Source organism: Haliaeetus albicilla, chromosome 7 (assembly GCF_947461875.1).
Source record: "Haliaeetus albicilla chromosome 7, bHalAlb1.1, whole genome shotgun sequence".
Classification (NCBI taxonomy): Eukaryota; Metazoa; Chordata; class Aves; order Accipitriformes; family Accipitridae; genus Haliaeetus; species Haliaeetus albicilla.
This window is the reverse complement of record NC_091489.1, coordinates 13,581,886-13,599,937: the sequence shown is the minus strand read 5'-3', so window position 1 is coordinate 13,599,937 and position 18,052 is coordinate 13,581,886. Positions and strand designations below refer to the sequence as shown.

The following is an 18,052-nucleotide window of genomic DNA, read 5'->3' as shown; positions in this document are numbered from 1 at the left end:
GAGTACAGAATTTTCAGTTTCTAACAGGATTTCACTGTTTTTCATCCATAATACACTTTATACTAAAGTAATAAATTGAAATCTCGGGTAATTGCTTCATATTAATAAAACTAATTATATTATAAATTGAAATCACTGCTAAGTAATGGGAACTGATACTCCTGTACACACAGAGAACTGATACTAAATAGATTAGCATAAAAACGCATCCTCTTTTGGCTGTCCTTTTGGGCATGCACCTAGCATTGTTTTTCTCACAGCATCATTAATTCTTAGTGACTTCAGTAGTGAATGAGTGCTCTCAACATTTCCACAAGCAAGTCCGCAGTATCACAAACTGGAATCCCAGAAAACGAGAAACATTAATTAGCAACCACTTCTGAAAAGTCTGGTGACAGAGTTTCTTAGCATCACAAAGTCAGTGGGGGAGACATAACCTAGCATTCCAGGGCAACTACACTGATTTTATCTGAGCAGTATCCTACTCCTTTTCACATCATATAACCTCCAGTTCTGGCAGCAAACAAGACAGAGATCTGTGGCAGCCTTCTACTACCCACTGCAACTTACTTGGGAGGAAAACCAGAAATCTAATCATGAAAGAGACTGGAGTGCCTACACGCACCATAATTAAAGGAAGCAAAGTTTCTTAGGTGGCAGGCAGCAGCACTTGCAGATAGGTCCAACACACCTTCTATTCTCCTGGGTTGGACCACGCATATGAATTTAATTCACTGGAACAAAGAAAACGAAATCTCCTTTGACACTGTCATCCCTGACACTTTGACACTGACACCAAAGCAACTCCACCTTCCGCATTCCTTCTACCCCAAGCCAGATTCAGTTCTCCCTGCCAAGATAAGGAGCATTCTGGGCAGAAATGGAAAAGCTGATGAAAATACATTTTTCTCTAATTGTGGCCAGAGAAACTACTCATCTGTTCTCGCTACAATTAAAATAAGAAAAGCACCTAGAATGGAAGGTTTCTTGCACAGTCTGGCTAAATTATAAGCAGCTTAGAACACGGCCTCACAGCAGAAAGCATCAAGTAACTCAAATCCCTTTTAGTATGTAACAGACCCCCCCCCCCCAAATAAAAGATTCAAGTTTAAAAGCAATAGTTCAGACTTCTAGATATCAAGATCATACAAGTAAGTCTATCACACACTTCTCAACTTTCCGAAGATTAAAGAACAAAAGTTTAAAAAATACTGCACTTGTTGCAGCAGAAATGGAGCAACACATGCGAGAAATCCCAAACACTTCTGAATGTGAAGAACTTCACAAGCTTGAGTGTGCTTTATATGAACTAGTGAAGGACACAGAACGCTGGTGCTTCCCTAAGGTCCCTAAGGCTGCACCAGCCCACTTTATGCATCTACATTTCATCTAAAAACTGCATCTGTGTTGGCTTCAAGAACAACTGCGCTCCGCAGCGGACATAAGCCAGTCAATGCTTTTGAATTCTAGGCTGCATAGCAGAAATGGGTATATCAAGCTTGCCTCAGCTTTATAAACTGGATGCTGATACCTGCAGCCTGTGGAGATTCTGGAGGCAGTCAGGTTACGCTAGCCATCACTACCAGGGGTACAAGAGATGAAGAGCTAGACCTAGTAAAAGTCAGTCCCATCAGAGAGACAGAACAGGAAAAAGGGACACCCTTCCCCAACAAGTACCTAAAATGCAGAATGCTTGGGAAGCAACTTCATGATCTAGAAGAGTATTTAGAGCCTAAGGACAAGATTTCAACTGCTTAATTTCTGGATATCTGAAGTCTTCTAGGCCTAAAACAGCCATCCAAGTCTCCCTTCAGAGTAAGGAAAGGGAATAGCACTTCTGGATGGCAATTTGTTTTGCTTATCTACAGATGAATCACCTTCTGAAGTTCTTTAACTCTTCATTAATTGTAAAAGACAGTCTAGGATGGTTAGGTTTTTTTTGTTTTGACACCTAACCTTTAGACACTTGAGTTAAGATGGATTATTCTCTCACCAAAGATATTACATCCAGAAGTAGTGCGCAAGCTATCATCAGTTTTTGATTGACTTCATCACTATAGTACTCCAGATGCAAGAAGAGGCTTTCAGTGTCCTGACCATTGTACTTACACAGAACAAAATGGCTAAATTAATCTGAAGAACATTTAGAGTGGTCATAGAACAAGCCAGTTTTTTAATGCTGAATTGTTTGGTAAGTCCAAAGAGGACCAATGAGGTCAAAGAGAAATTATTTTGACAACCCATCTTAAATATCCTAAGACTCATTCAACAACTTTATACAAAAAGTCCACAGGAGGGCTAATAAGCCATCAAGTTGGTAATAAAAGCATGCAAAAACATGAAAACAGAAGAAAAAGATTAATAGGTTGGGTTGCCATATCACATATTTTAAGGTTTACCCTCCCATTACCACTGATCCTTTAAAATAGCTTTCTTTGGTGTGGCATTCCTTCTCACATTTTATAACGGAAGTATCAAGACTTTAAGCATTTTATTGTCAGGCACACATTAGGAAACATGGAGGCCAATACTTCGTCCCACTAATTGCTTTTGAAGTCTGCTTTTCTTGCTTCTTACATACACTCTCAAAAAGAAAAAAACGGGAACATTATCCAATGGAAACAGTTCCTCAATTAATTCAAAGATCTGCCAGTAGACTTGTAACTTTAAATCATTAGGACAAATTGAACAAACTCTATGTTTCAGAACAACAGAAAAATGAAGATGCTACAAGTCCACTTCATTGAACAGGCAACATGTCTACTTAAGACAAACAGAAGAATTACCTCCAAGTATTCAGTTACATGTCTTCACCATAAAAAGAAATCTATGATTTGCTTATAAAGCTTTTTTATTTATTTAGGAAATGCTCATGAATGCTAAAGTTGAAGATACTGTATTAACATCACAAAGGTTATCAACTGTTTCCTGTTCTGTAATCTACATACTGAATTGACAACCTGGTTGAAATCTCTACTATTTATATTAAGAATATTACCTTGCGTGTAGGCAGCATCATCAGATCCCATACTCAATTTCCGTGCATCACTGATCCTATCCACATGTGCTAAAACAGGGTCAGTAAGATGCTGGATACCCTCTGGTTCAACATAGTGATCAGGAAGGTTTAGAAGGTTTGTAGGTTCAAAGGTTGGGGACACTACCCCTGGGGAAACTGCAGGGGGCTTATTTGGAGAAACTGTAATTTTAAAAGTATATTTTGTGTTAGGCTGCGTAACCACCACTCGAGGAGAGGTTGCAGTGGTGCTGTTGCCCACTGCTCGACTCTTGGGTGGATGGTGATGAATAAATGCAGGACCCATGCTTACTTGACCAGACATATTCCTAGAAGTGGCAGAAACTCCAGGATTTGTCGATATGAAAAGCGTGGGCTGGTTCCGCACAACTTGATCATCTCCTGTTGTGGCATTTGCTGAAATGTAGACCTTGGGCTGACCGCGTGTGATCACTTCATCAGTATTTGGAGGACTGGCCGATATGTAAACAGTGGGTTGACTTCTACTTAATGTCTGGCTGTTGAGGGAAGAGGGAGTAGTGGAGGTGCGAGGGCCAGTTGAACGCAACTTAGAAGAACTGTTTCTTTGTGGTGGTTCAAGTTTGATTTCAATTTGGTTTTTGCGAGGTCCTGTGGAAATATTCTGAATGTTATATTGGCTATGAGAAGAGGATTGTGAGCTACCAGATGAATGAATCATAGGTGCTTGTGGAGTAGTAGGAGAACTGATAGGCATATAGACATGAGAAGTCTGGTGGCCTTGATGATTTGGCTGCGTTGAGTGTTGCGATGAGGTATGTGGCGTAGTACTGGATGTAGGAAGAGTAGTCCAGGGACTTGGCTGCGAAGGCTGGTAGACTTGCTGAGGGTGCATGGGACTAAACTGAGATGCCCAGCCTGGCTGCTGCTGTGTCTGTCGAGTGGTACCACTAGGAGCTGTGATGTAAGGCCTAATATAGATAGAATTTCCCTGTGGACTGTTAAGTACAGGAGGAGGTACACCATGTATGTGCAAAGAAGTAGGGGTATTGCGACCAGGCTGAATATTTGGGGCTAAAGTTACCATAATGGGGTTGAATCTGGGTGTTTGTTGAGACAAGTTAGATACTCCTTTGCCGCCTAGGTGAAATCCAAGATGCTGCCCTGGATTAGAAGTACTAACTGTATTAGCCATCCCAAAGACATTAAATCCTTGTGGAACCTGCGCAGGTGCTGTCTGTGGTTCCTGCTGAAACAGTTCATTGTTGGACTGACTGGTTTGAAGGTGTCCATCACTAACGCTGTGAGCTAGAGTCCTACTTCCATTCATTCTACTTCCTTCTCTTCCATGGTGATACACGTTCTGTGACTGCAAATCCAAATTAAGAGATGTCATGTGATTTCGTAGTCCAGGAATCCCAGAATCATCCGAAAAACCTAGGTCTCCTTCACCGTAGAGATACTTTGTGCTCTCCTGAGAGAGAACTGCACAACAGGCATCCAAATTATTGTTATTCTATAAAAGACAGATGAAAGTTTGACATTACTGATAAAATATCATCACAGTTAGATATATATGCATCCAATCATCATTGAAAAATTAATGTAGCATCAAACAGAAAGCTTTAGGTGGTCAGCTAGCATAGCTGCTACACATGCACAAGGGGCTCGCATGTGAAGCTTACTATCTTGAGAACAGTGACTTAGTCACTGGCACTGAGGGTGGAGGTCTGCATTGCTGCTGAAGCAATGACAGGGAGATCTTGGACATTGACAAGCTAACACCATACAGTATGATACACCTTGGATTAATATTTTTGCTATTCTTTCTCAATTTCGGAACAATCTTCAAGCAATGACCAAGTCTCTGGCTTAAGGGGGAAATGACAGAAGGAATGGATTCACAGCATCTGCATATTACTGGTTAATAACTTAAAAACAAAAATCAAAATACACGTTTATTTTACATCTTTTCCCAAACATTTCAATACCAGTTATGCATTACCTCCTGCTGAAAATGGAAAGTGAATCTTACTGCAGAGGAGAAATATGCCAACCCAAGGAGTTGTACATGACTTCAGAAGAAATGTAAAAATTCAGTTTATACAAATACAGCAGGATTACTCTTTTGCAAGATGAAACTATTAATGGAAAATGCAGGGGACATTTGTATTTTCATTTTAAACCACTGCTTGCAAAGCTTTTAAATACTTACAATTGTACAAAGTTACTTTATAAAACCTGTAATAGGATGACTTAGAACAAAAACCACAACCTAGCTAATTTGGTTTTTAAGAACATTTCAGGCGTGAACTGCTAATCCCTCTTCTCTTTTTCCACGTTTAGTAACATTGTACTCTGATCTTCCCAATTTACCTTCCTACATAAAGATTTCTGGAAAAGAGCGAACATGCATCAGTGGCATAATTTCTTAATATTATGCTCTGTCCGTACCACTTTTCTTACAGAACTACACCCCCTCCCCCACCCCAAGAAATAAAGGTTAATACTTTCAGCCAGAAGAGCACCTATTGAGGCCCAGATGTTATTAAAACTAAATAGGTGTCAAATCCATCCAGCACACAGAAACAGTTACTAGAATAAATGCATATGATCAAGGAAAAAAAATTCATATGCCAAGTAGTAACATTAGTTAGCTGAAGAGCAACACAAGCAAGATAAAATGATCCATGCTTACATGCTTTGTGTCAAGTTATTATTTGTTAAACTAGCAGACAGTAGTTCTCATCCTTCAACCAGGATGAGGGGTCATAGTGTTGTGCAGACATAGCAAGACTGTGTCGACTTTACAGATTTATGAAAGAAAAAAGAAAGAAGAAAAAAGGACGGACATAACAGAAGTGGGAGAGGGACAACAAGGCTGAACTCCACCCACAAAACCAAAACTATGTGCTCACACAGGTCAGATGCAGCTCTGAATTCTTAAAAAAAAAAAAAATCATCCCACACAAAACCCCAGCCACAAAACCTTTTAAAATAACAGATTCCCTAAAGGCTATCTAACAGCCAGCTGTATATAAGGATTGTTGCAGAAAAGTCTTGAGAGATATGAAAACGGGTCAAATTGATGGTATGCGTATCAGCTCTAGTTTGGAATAAGCACCAGAGGACAAAGTAATCAATTGAAGTTAGTAGTGAAGAAAGGAATCACACACAGACAGAACAGTGGGTAAGAAGATAAGAACAATAGCTTTGTATTTGTTGCAAAGGAGAAAAGGGAGCCAGAAAAAGGAAAAAGATAGGATGCCACAGAAAAACAAGCTAAAAAGATCTTAAAGGCAGATTTTGCATGAACTTAAGTGAATTAAAATTATTAACAAAGGCCAAAAATACCAAACCAAAAAGGAACAGGCCAAGCTTGCAAGGCCCTTACATTCAGCTTGAATGCATTTCTTTGGACAATTTTTTTTTCTTTTTTTAAGACTGCATCCAATCAATTCCAAAATTTCAGAGACGTCAATGAGCAAATTGGAGAACTCAAAGGGGAAACGGGGGCACATGGAACCCCTGGCATCTTCTGGCTGGCAGAGGCAGAGTTTCAACCGCTTCTAGCTCTTTATAGATCAGAGAACCGGTTGATGGCAGAACTGAGCATATTCCAGCAAAACAATACCCCTCATCTTAGCTCTGCCCATGTCCCATTTGAGTTTAAAATGTTGGCACCCTGAAAGAGAAAGAAAAAAAAAGAAAGAATAAGAATGTTGGAGGTAAATGAGGAAGCAAGGAGAGGACACAGACTTGAGGAGCAGGTAGTTATAGAATGCTCCAGACACAAAAAAGAACAAAAGGAGACAATGTCCACAGACTGGGGACACTGCAGTGACTCCTTTAAATGAGTAGAAGGGGAGAGCTGAATACAGAAGGCTTGTTGGGGAGAATGGAGGGATGCAAAACTTTTCAGGAACATTCAGTGTTGTCAGCCCAAGAAAGCAATAAAACTTTTTACTCCCTAGATTACATAGGTTTAAATTTCATCCTATTAGATTTTTGGTGGTCCTCTGTTTTTAGTATACTAGATATTGCTTAGATATTTCAACAGTGGGCGACTCACCTCAAGACATCTGCATACTACATTTATCCTTAAGTTTTTCATTATAAGCATATAAGGCTATCAACCTTCCTTTAAAAAAAAGCTGAAAGTGTTTGGCTAAAAAAAATTCAGAGGATGACTGAAATATCTGTAAAGTTTTCCTGCACAATTCATAGTGATCTGAAGAAACTTTTTTTGTTACAGAAGCCTCTTGTCAATATCGTTATAAACTGCGTAACTGCTTAAACTCTTTCGGGTTCTCTCCTGGGATATCTTATACATCCTGGTTTAAAAAAGAAAACTTCACCCTGACACATGATGCTTGCATATTATGTATTGTGGGGGTGAATGCACCATTTCTTATACCCAATAACGTCCTTAAGTACTTCTCTCTAACCTAAATCATAGTTACCGTGTTTATCGGAAATTCCTTCCACTATGCTCAACTACAAGAAGGCAGAACTCAGGATTCAGACACCATTCCAGCAGTATTGCAAACACATGCAGAAGTACTCTCAAATTCTGCTTTCCAGTCTTTACCACCAGACCAAGTACAAAATTTGTTCGTTTAAAGAGGTCATGTTAGGCTTCTTTTTAAACAAAAAACCCAAAACAACAACAAAAAACCACCACCCAAAAACCAGCCCCACAAAAAAACCCACAAAACTCCCCACTATCTCAGAGAAGTAGCAGAGCTAGAAGCTAACTGATGCAGAGAAACCAGAGCTCATGAAATTTCAAAGAACCACCAACACGATAGGATTTTTCTGGCGAGTCTTAGAAGCTCTCAGTTAACAACAAAAAAGGTAGCCTTCTAGTGTAATGAATTAGTGTAATAATAATGGCACATATAGAACATTAATTACCCTACAGAATTTTTGAAAAATCCTCTTATGAAAGCTGACCTAAAATACTCCCTCATCTAAACCCTTCTCTCATATCTCTGTCAAAGTATGGGATGTACAGTATCTTTTCTTCACAGTTATAATGCTCTTTATTAAAAAAAAAAATAAAAAAATCCACTGTATTCAATGTTATGAAGACTGCTGAGTCTCTCAAGAGCCAAGCACTAGCCTTTAAATTTATCAAGAATTACATTCAAAAGGTGATTACTGATGCATTCACTCTGGCAAGTCCATTGACCTGCTCAACAAGCAGTTCTCATGTTTGAAGAACAAAACGGTACTTGTAGTATAAGAATTAGATTAGTCCTACCGAGAACCAATATAAAAAAGGTAGTGTACAATCCTGAGAACAAATACTGGCAGTTTATAGTCCGGTTCTGTTCCCCCTTCAGCTAAATAATTAGAAAGAAAGAGTTGAGGAAAGCTTGAAGTCTCATGAGCCCTGAGCAGAATTTTGCCCTCTTGCAAATCAAAAACAATTCTCAAGAGCTGCACTTTTCACAGTTTCTTATTCTAGTAAAAATGGAGAGTCATGATAAAGTCTTGAAAATATCAACATTAAATTGGCACAGTCACACTTCTATTCCCAACAGTACAAACACTGTGTTTGAATGCATGTGTGTGACTACATACACATATGTAAGTATACACATATATGTATTTTATAAATAAAAATACATATAAAAAGCAAGACAAACAATTATGATTTAAAGAATGTTGAATCATAAACACAGATGTCCTAGCCATAGTCCAGAGACAGCTAGCTTCTGGGAACTCATGACCCATCTTTTTTCCAATCAAGCTGTGTATACTGATCATCAGTATGAATATTCAGACAATCCTCTTATTATCCAGAGTACTCAAAGGTTGAATACCTTAGATAATGAAAAAAAATCCAATCAGTATGGATGCTTTGGGATCACTGGAAAATGCAAAGCAAACATGTTTAAGCAACATAGTTAAGTAAGTCTATCATCATTTGTTAACTCCAGGCATTCAGGCGTCCCTATGTCAGGCTTTGGATAGGCACATTAATTTACCTCCTGAAGTAACTAACGTGATGTTATAGAGCAGAAGTTGATATAAAATATGGGCACGTAAGTGTTCTGATAGTGGCAGTATAGAAAACAGATAGCTGGAGGTAGAAGTTGAAGGATATGGCAGTCCCATAGCCTTAGCAATAACTGCAGTACCAGACTCAAATGCTTTGTTACTTCCAAGCCCAACAGAAATCCACAGATTAGCAGCATGGACTCCCAAGCTACAACAAAACAAATGAAGCCAAAGCCCTGGGAAGCTCTGGGCAGAAGCAAACCAGTGTATCACACCCACTCAGGTCTAACATGGTGGATGCTAAGCTACGACCACTTAGTCTTGCCTGATGCAGGCTGACTCAGAGAACTTGGCTGTGCCCGCATTACGCCCCTAGGCTCCCTGCTGCAGAAGATACGTAAGGCTACCAGCAGTGGCTCTGCAGGCCAAGGGAGCTGAGAGTGGAAAGCATTGGGGCTGACCTGCATGCAGGCAAGGGCCCACTAAATACCTTGAAGCCTGATGGAAACCAGGTAGCAAAGTTGCTTCTGGACCTGCCCTGACCCTCAAAGCAAAAAAAAAAACAACAAAAAAACCCAAAACCAAACCAAAACAAACCCCAACCAAACAAAAAAGCTGCATTTTTGTAGCACTGCCTTAAATTGTCCCTGCTGGACTCAAGTTGGCTTTGCACCCCTCCTTGCTGGACTCAAGTTGGCTTTGCACCCCTCCTTTTGCCACAGTTAGTTTTGGCTCTTGAGATGGCCAAAAGGCACGAGCATACTGATTGGCGAGACGATAGTCTCCATGCACACGCTGATTTACAGGCTGGTTTACCTTGGGCCAACCCTTGTTAGACATGGAAAAAGAGAGGCCAATTTAATACTTACCTTGCTGTGCAACAAAGAAATAGACTGTGTATATCTGTCTCACTCAAAAAGGAAAATAGAAAGAAAAAAAATCTGCTTTCAAAGGAGACACCCATACATAAAGCTTAAAATAAGCAACAGTGCTTACTCGTACAGTCATTAACAGAACACTGACCTGTAACATACATCTGGATACAACACCTTCAGGTACCTCAGGAAACTTCTGTCGCAGGTCATGTAAAACCTGAATATCAATTTGCTGGCTTCCTTGGGCCATTCGTATATTGCCTGGTCAGGATTGTTTTTCAACAGGCAGTTTTAGGCCTTAGTAAAGGGAGTACTCATCTCTTCTGTCCCAGCATTTTCTGGAAGAGGAAGGAAAGCCTTAAGACACTGAAAGCAGGCACTTCTGATGTAACAAAACCCAATGAAAAACAACCCCAAACCCCAACACACACCCACCCACCCTCTTTCCAATTATGAAACATAAGTCTGTATTTTACGTCAGTATTTTCCCACGCGACATCTCTGGCTAACTAATTGTCCTTCACACACTCATAACCTTGAAAATGGGTCATTTATAGACACATCTCCTGATCAGTTTCCTTCTATCTTGGTTTTTATATTGACATTATAAAATATATTAAGAATAAAAAAATACTTGATTTATCAAAGCATTAAAATTCCTGGTTTTAAGAACAGCATTTTTACTTATTTAAAACACAAGTAAACACGAAGAAGTCCACATCAAAAACAGGAAGACAGTGTTCATTCAGCTTTTGAGTGCACTTACACCATTACCTTTACCATCACTGTTATTGTTTACTATCAGGATATTGTGGCTAGAAGTTCAGTGTTTCTAAGTTTCAGGATTTATTAGCAATAGTCTACTTGTTTTTCACCCAACATACTTAAGAAATAGTCTGAGATTATGACTAGAAGGAAATAACCCTATAAGAACTCAGGTTTCTTCAACTAACTCTGTTTCTCCTTTGAAGGAAATTACGAAGAGTTATGAGTAACATTATATCACAATCACCCAATCAACACATTTATACAAATTATCTATCATGGCCATACGGTATTCATAGGCTTTTACCAAGAAGAGTTTCTACCAATTAAGTTTGGAAGAATGCACCTATGTGTTAGGCAATGGAATGGTATCTTCTTCATATAAACTAATATTACAAATAAATGTGACCATATGGTTTACAAAAAAACCCAAAGTAGTCAACTCCAACATTCATTTACGTCTTAAGTCAGCAAGTCTTATACAAACATCTCTATCAAGTTATTCACTTTCTCCTCCCCTCCTCTACCTGCTTTTCTTTTCTTTTTTCTTTGCCTCATATTCAACATGCACTATGACACCATGTACTGACCCACGGCAACCTCCAGCAGAGAACCGCCTCCAGTACCAGGAGGCACCTGTACATGCTGCTCCCTGGATCCTGTCAGCCCAAGTTCTTTCTCAACAATCCCACTGGCACATTCACTTTGTAAGTGAGCCTACATGCTTGTGTTTCTGTACTTCTATGCACTAAAAGGGGACTAGTGGCAAGTTAATTGGGGAGCATTAATCAGAGTTTTCTAGAGCATTAACACCACTTGTGGTTCAAATGTAACATAGTGCAATGCTACAACTTCTCCTGAGACCAAAAAGATGGAGGAAAACCTGCAAAAATTGATGGGAAAGCACAAAGCACATAATTTTCAGCATGGATGATGAGACAGGCTTAATACTATTCCCAGACCACTGAACCACTATATTATATACTAGTCCTGAACCACTCTATCGTAAGAATTTTTCAACTCCTATGTCTTCTCTGGTCTGAACTGATACAATTACCAGTCAACAGGTAATTGGCTTGCAGGAGAATACCTCCAATAATAGCTGAACATGAACTGAAAAGCAACACATTAACCAGTTCAACTTTCTGCCAACAATTTAATAGCTCTGAAGAAAGAAAGAAAAAACCAAAACAACCCAAAATACCTGTTACTCTGGAGTCTCCATCTATATGCACTACACATGGGAGAAAACAGCTTGTCAGCTAATAGAACAGTGAAGACTGAAAGTCCTAAGAATATTCCAGTAAACATCTGCTCACTATTGTAGCCCCATAAATCCCAACTTCTCTGATATAATCACAATACATACTTAATTAAAAATACAAGCAAGAACAGAATTTTTTCTTGGAATATTCAGACATGTTTTGATAAAACACAGATCACAATCCTACCAACAGTTTTTAGTGTACATAACAGTACGATATTCCACTATTGAAAACAGCACCACAACTTCAAAAGAACCGTAACATATGACAAGTACCAGCCAAGACTGCTAGAACTGGAAACTCAGGTTATGGTGTTCCTTCCCAGAATACACATTCTGTTTATCTGACTAAGCAAGTTCAGTTTTCCTTCTCTTTGTGCACTTTAGCAGAGCCAAGTAGCCCAACTCTTCAGGAACTAGGAAGTCTGGCTCCCTTCAGACCTGTATGATTAAAAAAACCCCAACCAATCCCCAAAAAAACCAAAAGCACCAACCCCCCAAAACCCCCACAAAACTATCTGCAAAGAGGTGACCAGGATGAAGATCTGTGAAAATAGCAGGCAAGAGAGGATTTTGTGAGTCCTACATAAGTAAAAGTACTGAGCACACATTTAACACTAACAGTCACAGTATGATTATGGTTTAATTAGATAAACACCTGCACTAATCCTGTACAAATTTACTCTGCATATACCAAGAGTGCTATCTCAAAGGGGTAGAGAAATGTTGAAGACAACTGCTACATAAGGTGCCCTGTGCCTGCTGCTATCAGTACCCAAGATCACAAATTTAAAGGTAGCATGGATATGCCAAAACAAGCAGTGGTCATAATTTAGATTGAAGTTTAGACACACCTAAGAGGCCTCAGAAACTGCGCCACTGGACAAGCAGAGGATCAAAATATTTTCTTTTTTAACAGCTCAAGCTATACATCTGAAAAACAACCATGTTCAAAAGCCAACTGAAGCAGCAAGTCTTGGCTTACACAGAGAGAAACACAATACCTCATCTGAAACAAAAAGCGGTAATTTGTTTTCTACCAGAAAAAGTGTCAGGCTTTTAATCTGTTATAGAGAAAAGCTACATTAAACATAACATGGATATGGTTAAAATAAGGGATAAGAATTGCAAAAGTTAAAATGAAGTAATGAAACAGTCTTTAAACACAAATTCAAGTACTAGAGAGTTCCTTTCCCCTCCCACTTCAGATGCATTGGCTAGCACAATGTTCAGTATGTACGTATACTGTTAAAACGACACTAAAGCCTGTTTACATTTACTCAGGCCTAAAGCAAGCAATTCATAACGGTTTGGGAACAAAGAATACCGTAAGAGTCCCTGAAGTCTTGAAGCAAATGGCTGCTCACTACAGCAGAGCCAAAGGAAGAGCTGATGATCCAGGCAGAGTGCACAAGCTTCAACCAGACCAGAGGGCAGGCCCTTGAGAGCACGGCTGCACACACGTGTTCTCCTGAAACGACCTGTAGCAGCTATCTGCCCTCAGCTTGGATTAACAGTCACTGCAGATCCCACTCACAATTGCTGAGATTACGTGCCCTCAGACAGAAAAAACATGAGCTAGGTTGACACTGCTCTGTAATCTTACATTCTTAACTCTGAAAAAGTCAACTCCATGGCAGTGGCAGTGCAATTTTAAAAATTAATGAATCCACACCTCACTAAAAACACACCCCTGCTATTTCTTCAATGGTTTAGAATGCTAGGCAAATCTGAGCAGTGACAAAACACTATAGATCTTATGCTTTCTTTTAAGCAACTGCTAAGAAAAACACTGTTCAGCAGAGAAAAAAACACAACAAATTAAGCAGTTAAATAATTCAATTGTTTATCAATGATAACTATACCACAATGCTTCTCTAATTGAAATTCAAAGCTGGCAAGATCACAGCAAGTCCAGAAAAATACAGGATTCTATTAACAAGGAAACTGGTTTACCTTAGTTCAGCATCAATGACATTTTTCGACCCCTCTTCTACCGAGTAGCCCATTAAACTTGCTGCTAACTAGTTAACCCCCTCTTAATCCTCCTAAGGCTTCTTAATTTTTTTCCAATTTCTCTAACCTAAAGTAACCCACACCACAATATACTGTATCATTATCAGAATAGTAAATTCTATACTCTCCATTTCAAATTCCCTGTACAGTACTAAAAAGTCTGTATTTATGCTCTATATAAATTTCCATCTTTCATCTGAGGTATCAGATTGGCAAAACAGCACCTTCACAGCTCTTACAGCAAAAACTGCATAGAAAGATTAATGCACCCACTCTTTTCATGAGAGCACAGAGAATAGATTAGAAAACATTATTTAAAACATTTAAAAACAGGAGAACGTTCCACACCATCACCCCAGTGCTTCATTTCAATAAAACACTTGGTATTCTAGCTCATTTTTCAGTGTCTGTAGTCTTGATAAAACACACAATGACCACAATTTCCATTTATTACTCTGAAACAGCATCAAAATAATTATAATAATTACCTTAAAATTTAAAGAAGTGCTGCAGAGAAGCTTTTCTGCATCTTCATGGGCATATAATGACTTACGGGGCATCATCCAATGTTTGCAAAATCCAATTATCTGTTGATAGCATGCAATACTTGGAACATTGCTTATTTTTATTTTACTACTGTACTTTTTAAGTTTTGGTGGCTTAGCAACAAGAAGATGCACGCAGTTAGTGCAGGAAGAGCTAGAATTACCATCTATCTTTTTACTAAAGTTACTATGAAATTTTTGTACACATGCATCAAATGTGTCAACATGGTGGAACACAGTTGTATTTATTGTAGTATGGGAGAAAAACACCATAGGCTCTGCTCCCACTGTCTTTATTCACAAAGAAATATACTCAAAGTCCTGTAGGCAGTATATCCACCACATTCACAAAAAAGTTTTTTTTTTTTCCTTCAGTTTCAATTACAACAGGTAACTAACATGGCTTCACTGACAATATAGCATATGAAAAATGCACTTGTATCATATGAATATTAAGGTCTCACTCCAATCATCACTTAAAGAAAAACCTACTGCAGAGCTAAAAGATATTTAAAGATTATTAATAAACTCAAATTAACCTTAAGGAAGTCTGAAGTGGCAGGCCAGGAGGCCTCATGAGGCCTCTCTAGTACAGAGAGATTAAAAGTTTTTTCCCCCCAATTCTTGATGTTGCAAAAGGAACCATAAAAAGGACTCAGCATCCAACTTGCTAGAGGAAAGCTTAAAGGAACTGAAAGTTATTTCGACAGATGCATGCCTAAGGAACAGAAACGTAGTGCTGTCGTCAGCCATGGAGGTCAGAATGTGGCAGCAGGACATCCAGAATATTGTTAGAAAGTTATATATACCAGTGGAAAATAAAAGGCACAAATGCAAGAGTGAACAGCCAAGACTGCCAGTAAATAGACTGTAGAAGAAAAGGGTACCAACAGGAGGTAAGGGAAACTGCTGGCAGTAACATTTTGGCTTCTTCAGAGACTCAGGCATAAAATAAGGGCAGTACAACATTACAGAAGTAAACTGAAAAATCTATTCAAGAAATTAATTATCACCAGAAATTAAATCCAGCAATGGTGACTTGGAGAAGGAACTCTTCCTAAAACCATTAAAAGCAGAGTTTACTTACAAAGGAAAACTTTTAAATACTGGGGTGCAGTACAATATAAAGTTATTTTTGTAGTAATGTCCATTTACTAACCCTTTTTACATACTGCTTTTAGCTATTTCAAAAAACCCTTCAGTGTGACTTTATACTGTTGGAGAGAGACATGCACAACAAAGATCCTAGTGCTCACTTATGCCAGAAATACTAAGTAACTGGAAGAATTAATTAGCTGTGTTCTTTTAAAGACTACTGGCAAGATCCCCAGATAACTTAAAAGGCCTGGCAATTGTAACATGATGGAGCTCCCATTGAAGCTTTATTCTCTGAAAACTATTGATACAAAAGTAAACAATGCGTCATCTCCCAAAGGCTACTCAGAACCGTGAGTACGAGACACAAAATAAACTGCTTATCTTGTTTATTAAAAACTCAAAGATGACTTAATGTGAAATATGATTCAGGTGCCAAATACTAGGCTGCTATAATGCTGGACCAATAGCCAGTTAATAAATAAATAAATTTTTAAGTATCCTTTCTTCTGACAAAGCACATGTTCAACAGATCAGAGACAATTCTTCAATACAAACCTTAAGCTTAGTATCACATTGATTTTTCACAAAACTCTTACAATGCAAGTGTTCTTCAGAGGAAATTCTGCCAAAACTGATTTTATGAAGTAATACCTAAAAAAAAAAATAAATCTAAACAAAGCTGATAGTCTAGAATGTTAAGTGCACTTCTTGTTCATTCCATACCATAAAAAAATACCAAAGGTAATTGTGCAAATATTAGCATAACTGCTGTATTGAACAATTCCAGTTGAACTTATGATGCACTCCTAATGACTGAAGTCCCATTTCTGGTCAGCTACCACTCTGGAAACAGCCTTTGAGTTCAAGAGAACAGCTTTTGGAAATACGCAGAACACTACAACTGTAAACCTTCACCTTCCCCAAAATCAAATGAATGAAACCTCTGTACCTGCCTTTATACTTCAGCTACATGTAATAAGTAAAATGCTCATGATTTTCTGTAGTTTTAATCTGATCACATCTGATCTGTGTTTTACTCACATGGCTAAAAATGCTATAGAAGTAACGCATCTAAAAGCTTATTTTAGAAACCTGGCTGTAAATAATTATTAAAAGGGTGCTGTGAATGCAGAAACAAGAGGACATTTCCTTGTAGCATTAATGGTATAGATGATAGATGTTGTGCATAAAAAAGACTGTTGTAATAACAGCAAATTAGATACAAGTTGCAATGCAAGACCGGTAGAGGTTGCTAAAGTGCCTGTTGAGATAGCAGCCAAGGGATTTCTGGCATTTCTTTTGATGGATCCAAGAGGTGCAGAAAGACAGCAGAAATAGATAAGCAATTATAAAAAGATGACTAAACCCCCCCCAAAACCAATCACTCAACCCCTCTACACTTATCTCAGGTTCCTTCAGCAGGACTAAGTTGTTCCCCAATTTCTCCCAAACTATTTACCTATCCACTGGATAGCTCAAAAAAGGAAAACTGTCTTCCCTCCCCACTCCATACTTTCTTGAACAGTACCTTCGCCCATATATTTAGCTACTATTTTCCTGTTATCTTATCCAAACACCTATCCAAGCACCAGGTGAACAAGTATTAAAAAACTTCTATGGACCCTGCTTTTCAGCCAGACCTCAATTCTGACATACACTCCAAGTTCATGACTCAACTGCAGGCCAACCTTAGGTCACTTCCCATTGAGGATTTCCTTACACCAAACAGCTTGAATGATAGAGTATGGCTGATACAGATATTGCCAGCATTTCTATCAGCTTTCTTTCAAGAATATAACAATGCCTTTGGTCTATACTTAAGGCTGGTAATCACATTATAAGCTTATGAATGTCTATACACAAAATATCCCTCCTAAGCAGGATCTCATTCCTCTGGCAGTAACAAGCATTGCAAGTTTATTGCCAGTTTATACTTACTTGTTATGTGTCAACACTCTCCCTTAGAATTAGGTTAGGGGTATATTTTCATATCCCTGTTGCTTGGGGCAGGAGGGAATCAGACTATAAATGCCATAGTCTCCTCTTGCAACCTGCCTCTCTAACCTCTTACATACCAACTTCCACACCTATTAGTCCTTCCTTTCCTTCCTCAACTATACTGGCAAGTCCTTGTTAAATGTAAGACTAGAAACTCCCACTACATGTGCCTAGCAAATGAAGGAAAGGGGAAAAAAAAAAAAAAAAAGAAAAAAAAAAAAAAGAAATACCACTGCATGTAAGTCCAACTTTCCTTAAAGAAATAGATTCCTAGCTCCAGGGAAGGCTGCCACAGTTTTAACTATAAAACTGACAACTTGCAGGCAGGAAAAGAGAAAAAAGAAAAACTCAAGAATAATAAAACCAAAATTGTATGATTCTCTGAGAAGCTACAACACAAAATACATTTAGAAATTAAACAGCAAGAAATAATGAAATGGTCTCCCCACCCCCACCACATAACCCTAACACACTTTTTCTGAATGGT

At 38.6% G+C, this 18,052-nt stretch overlaps 1 protein-coding gene across 2 annotated transcripts in view; it reads right to left on the bottom strand.

Moving 5' to 3' along the window:
• The window catches only part of TAB2 (TGF-beta activated kinase 1 (MAP3K7) binding protein 2), a 69,581-nt gene that overhangs the window by 10,887 nt on the left and 40,642 nt on the right, over window positions 1-18,052 (bottom strand). The window contains exons 2-3 of one of the 2 annotated variants that reach the window (XM_069786978.1): window positions 10,028-10,217; window positions 2,999-4,511 (exon numbers count right to left, since the gene is read on the bottom strand). In XM_069786978.1, coding sequence (XP_069643079.1) covers window positions 2,999-4,511; window positions 10,028-10,129 — 1,615 coding nt within the window. In that variant the 5' untranslated portion in view covers window positions 10,130-10,217. Of the gene's footprint in view, window positions 1-2,998; window positions 4,512-6,389; window positions 6,666-10,027; window positions 10,218-18,052 lie in introns of those variants that run through there. The other variant, XM_069786979.1, reaches the window with a different exon arrangement.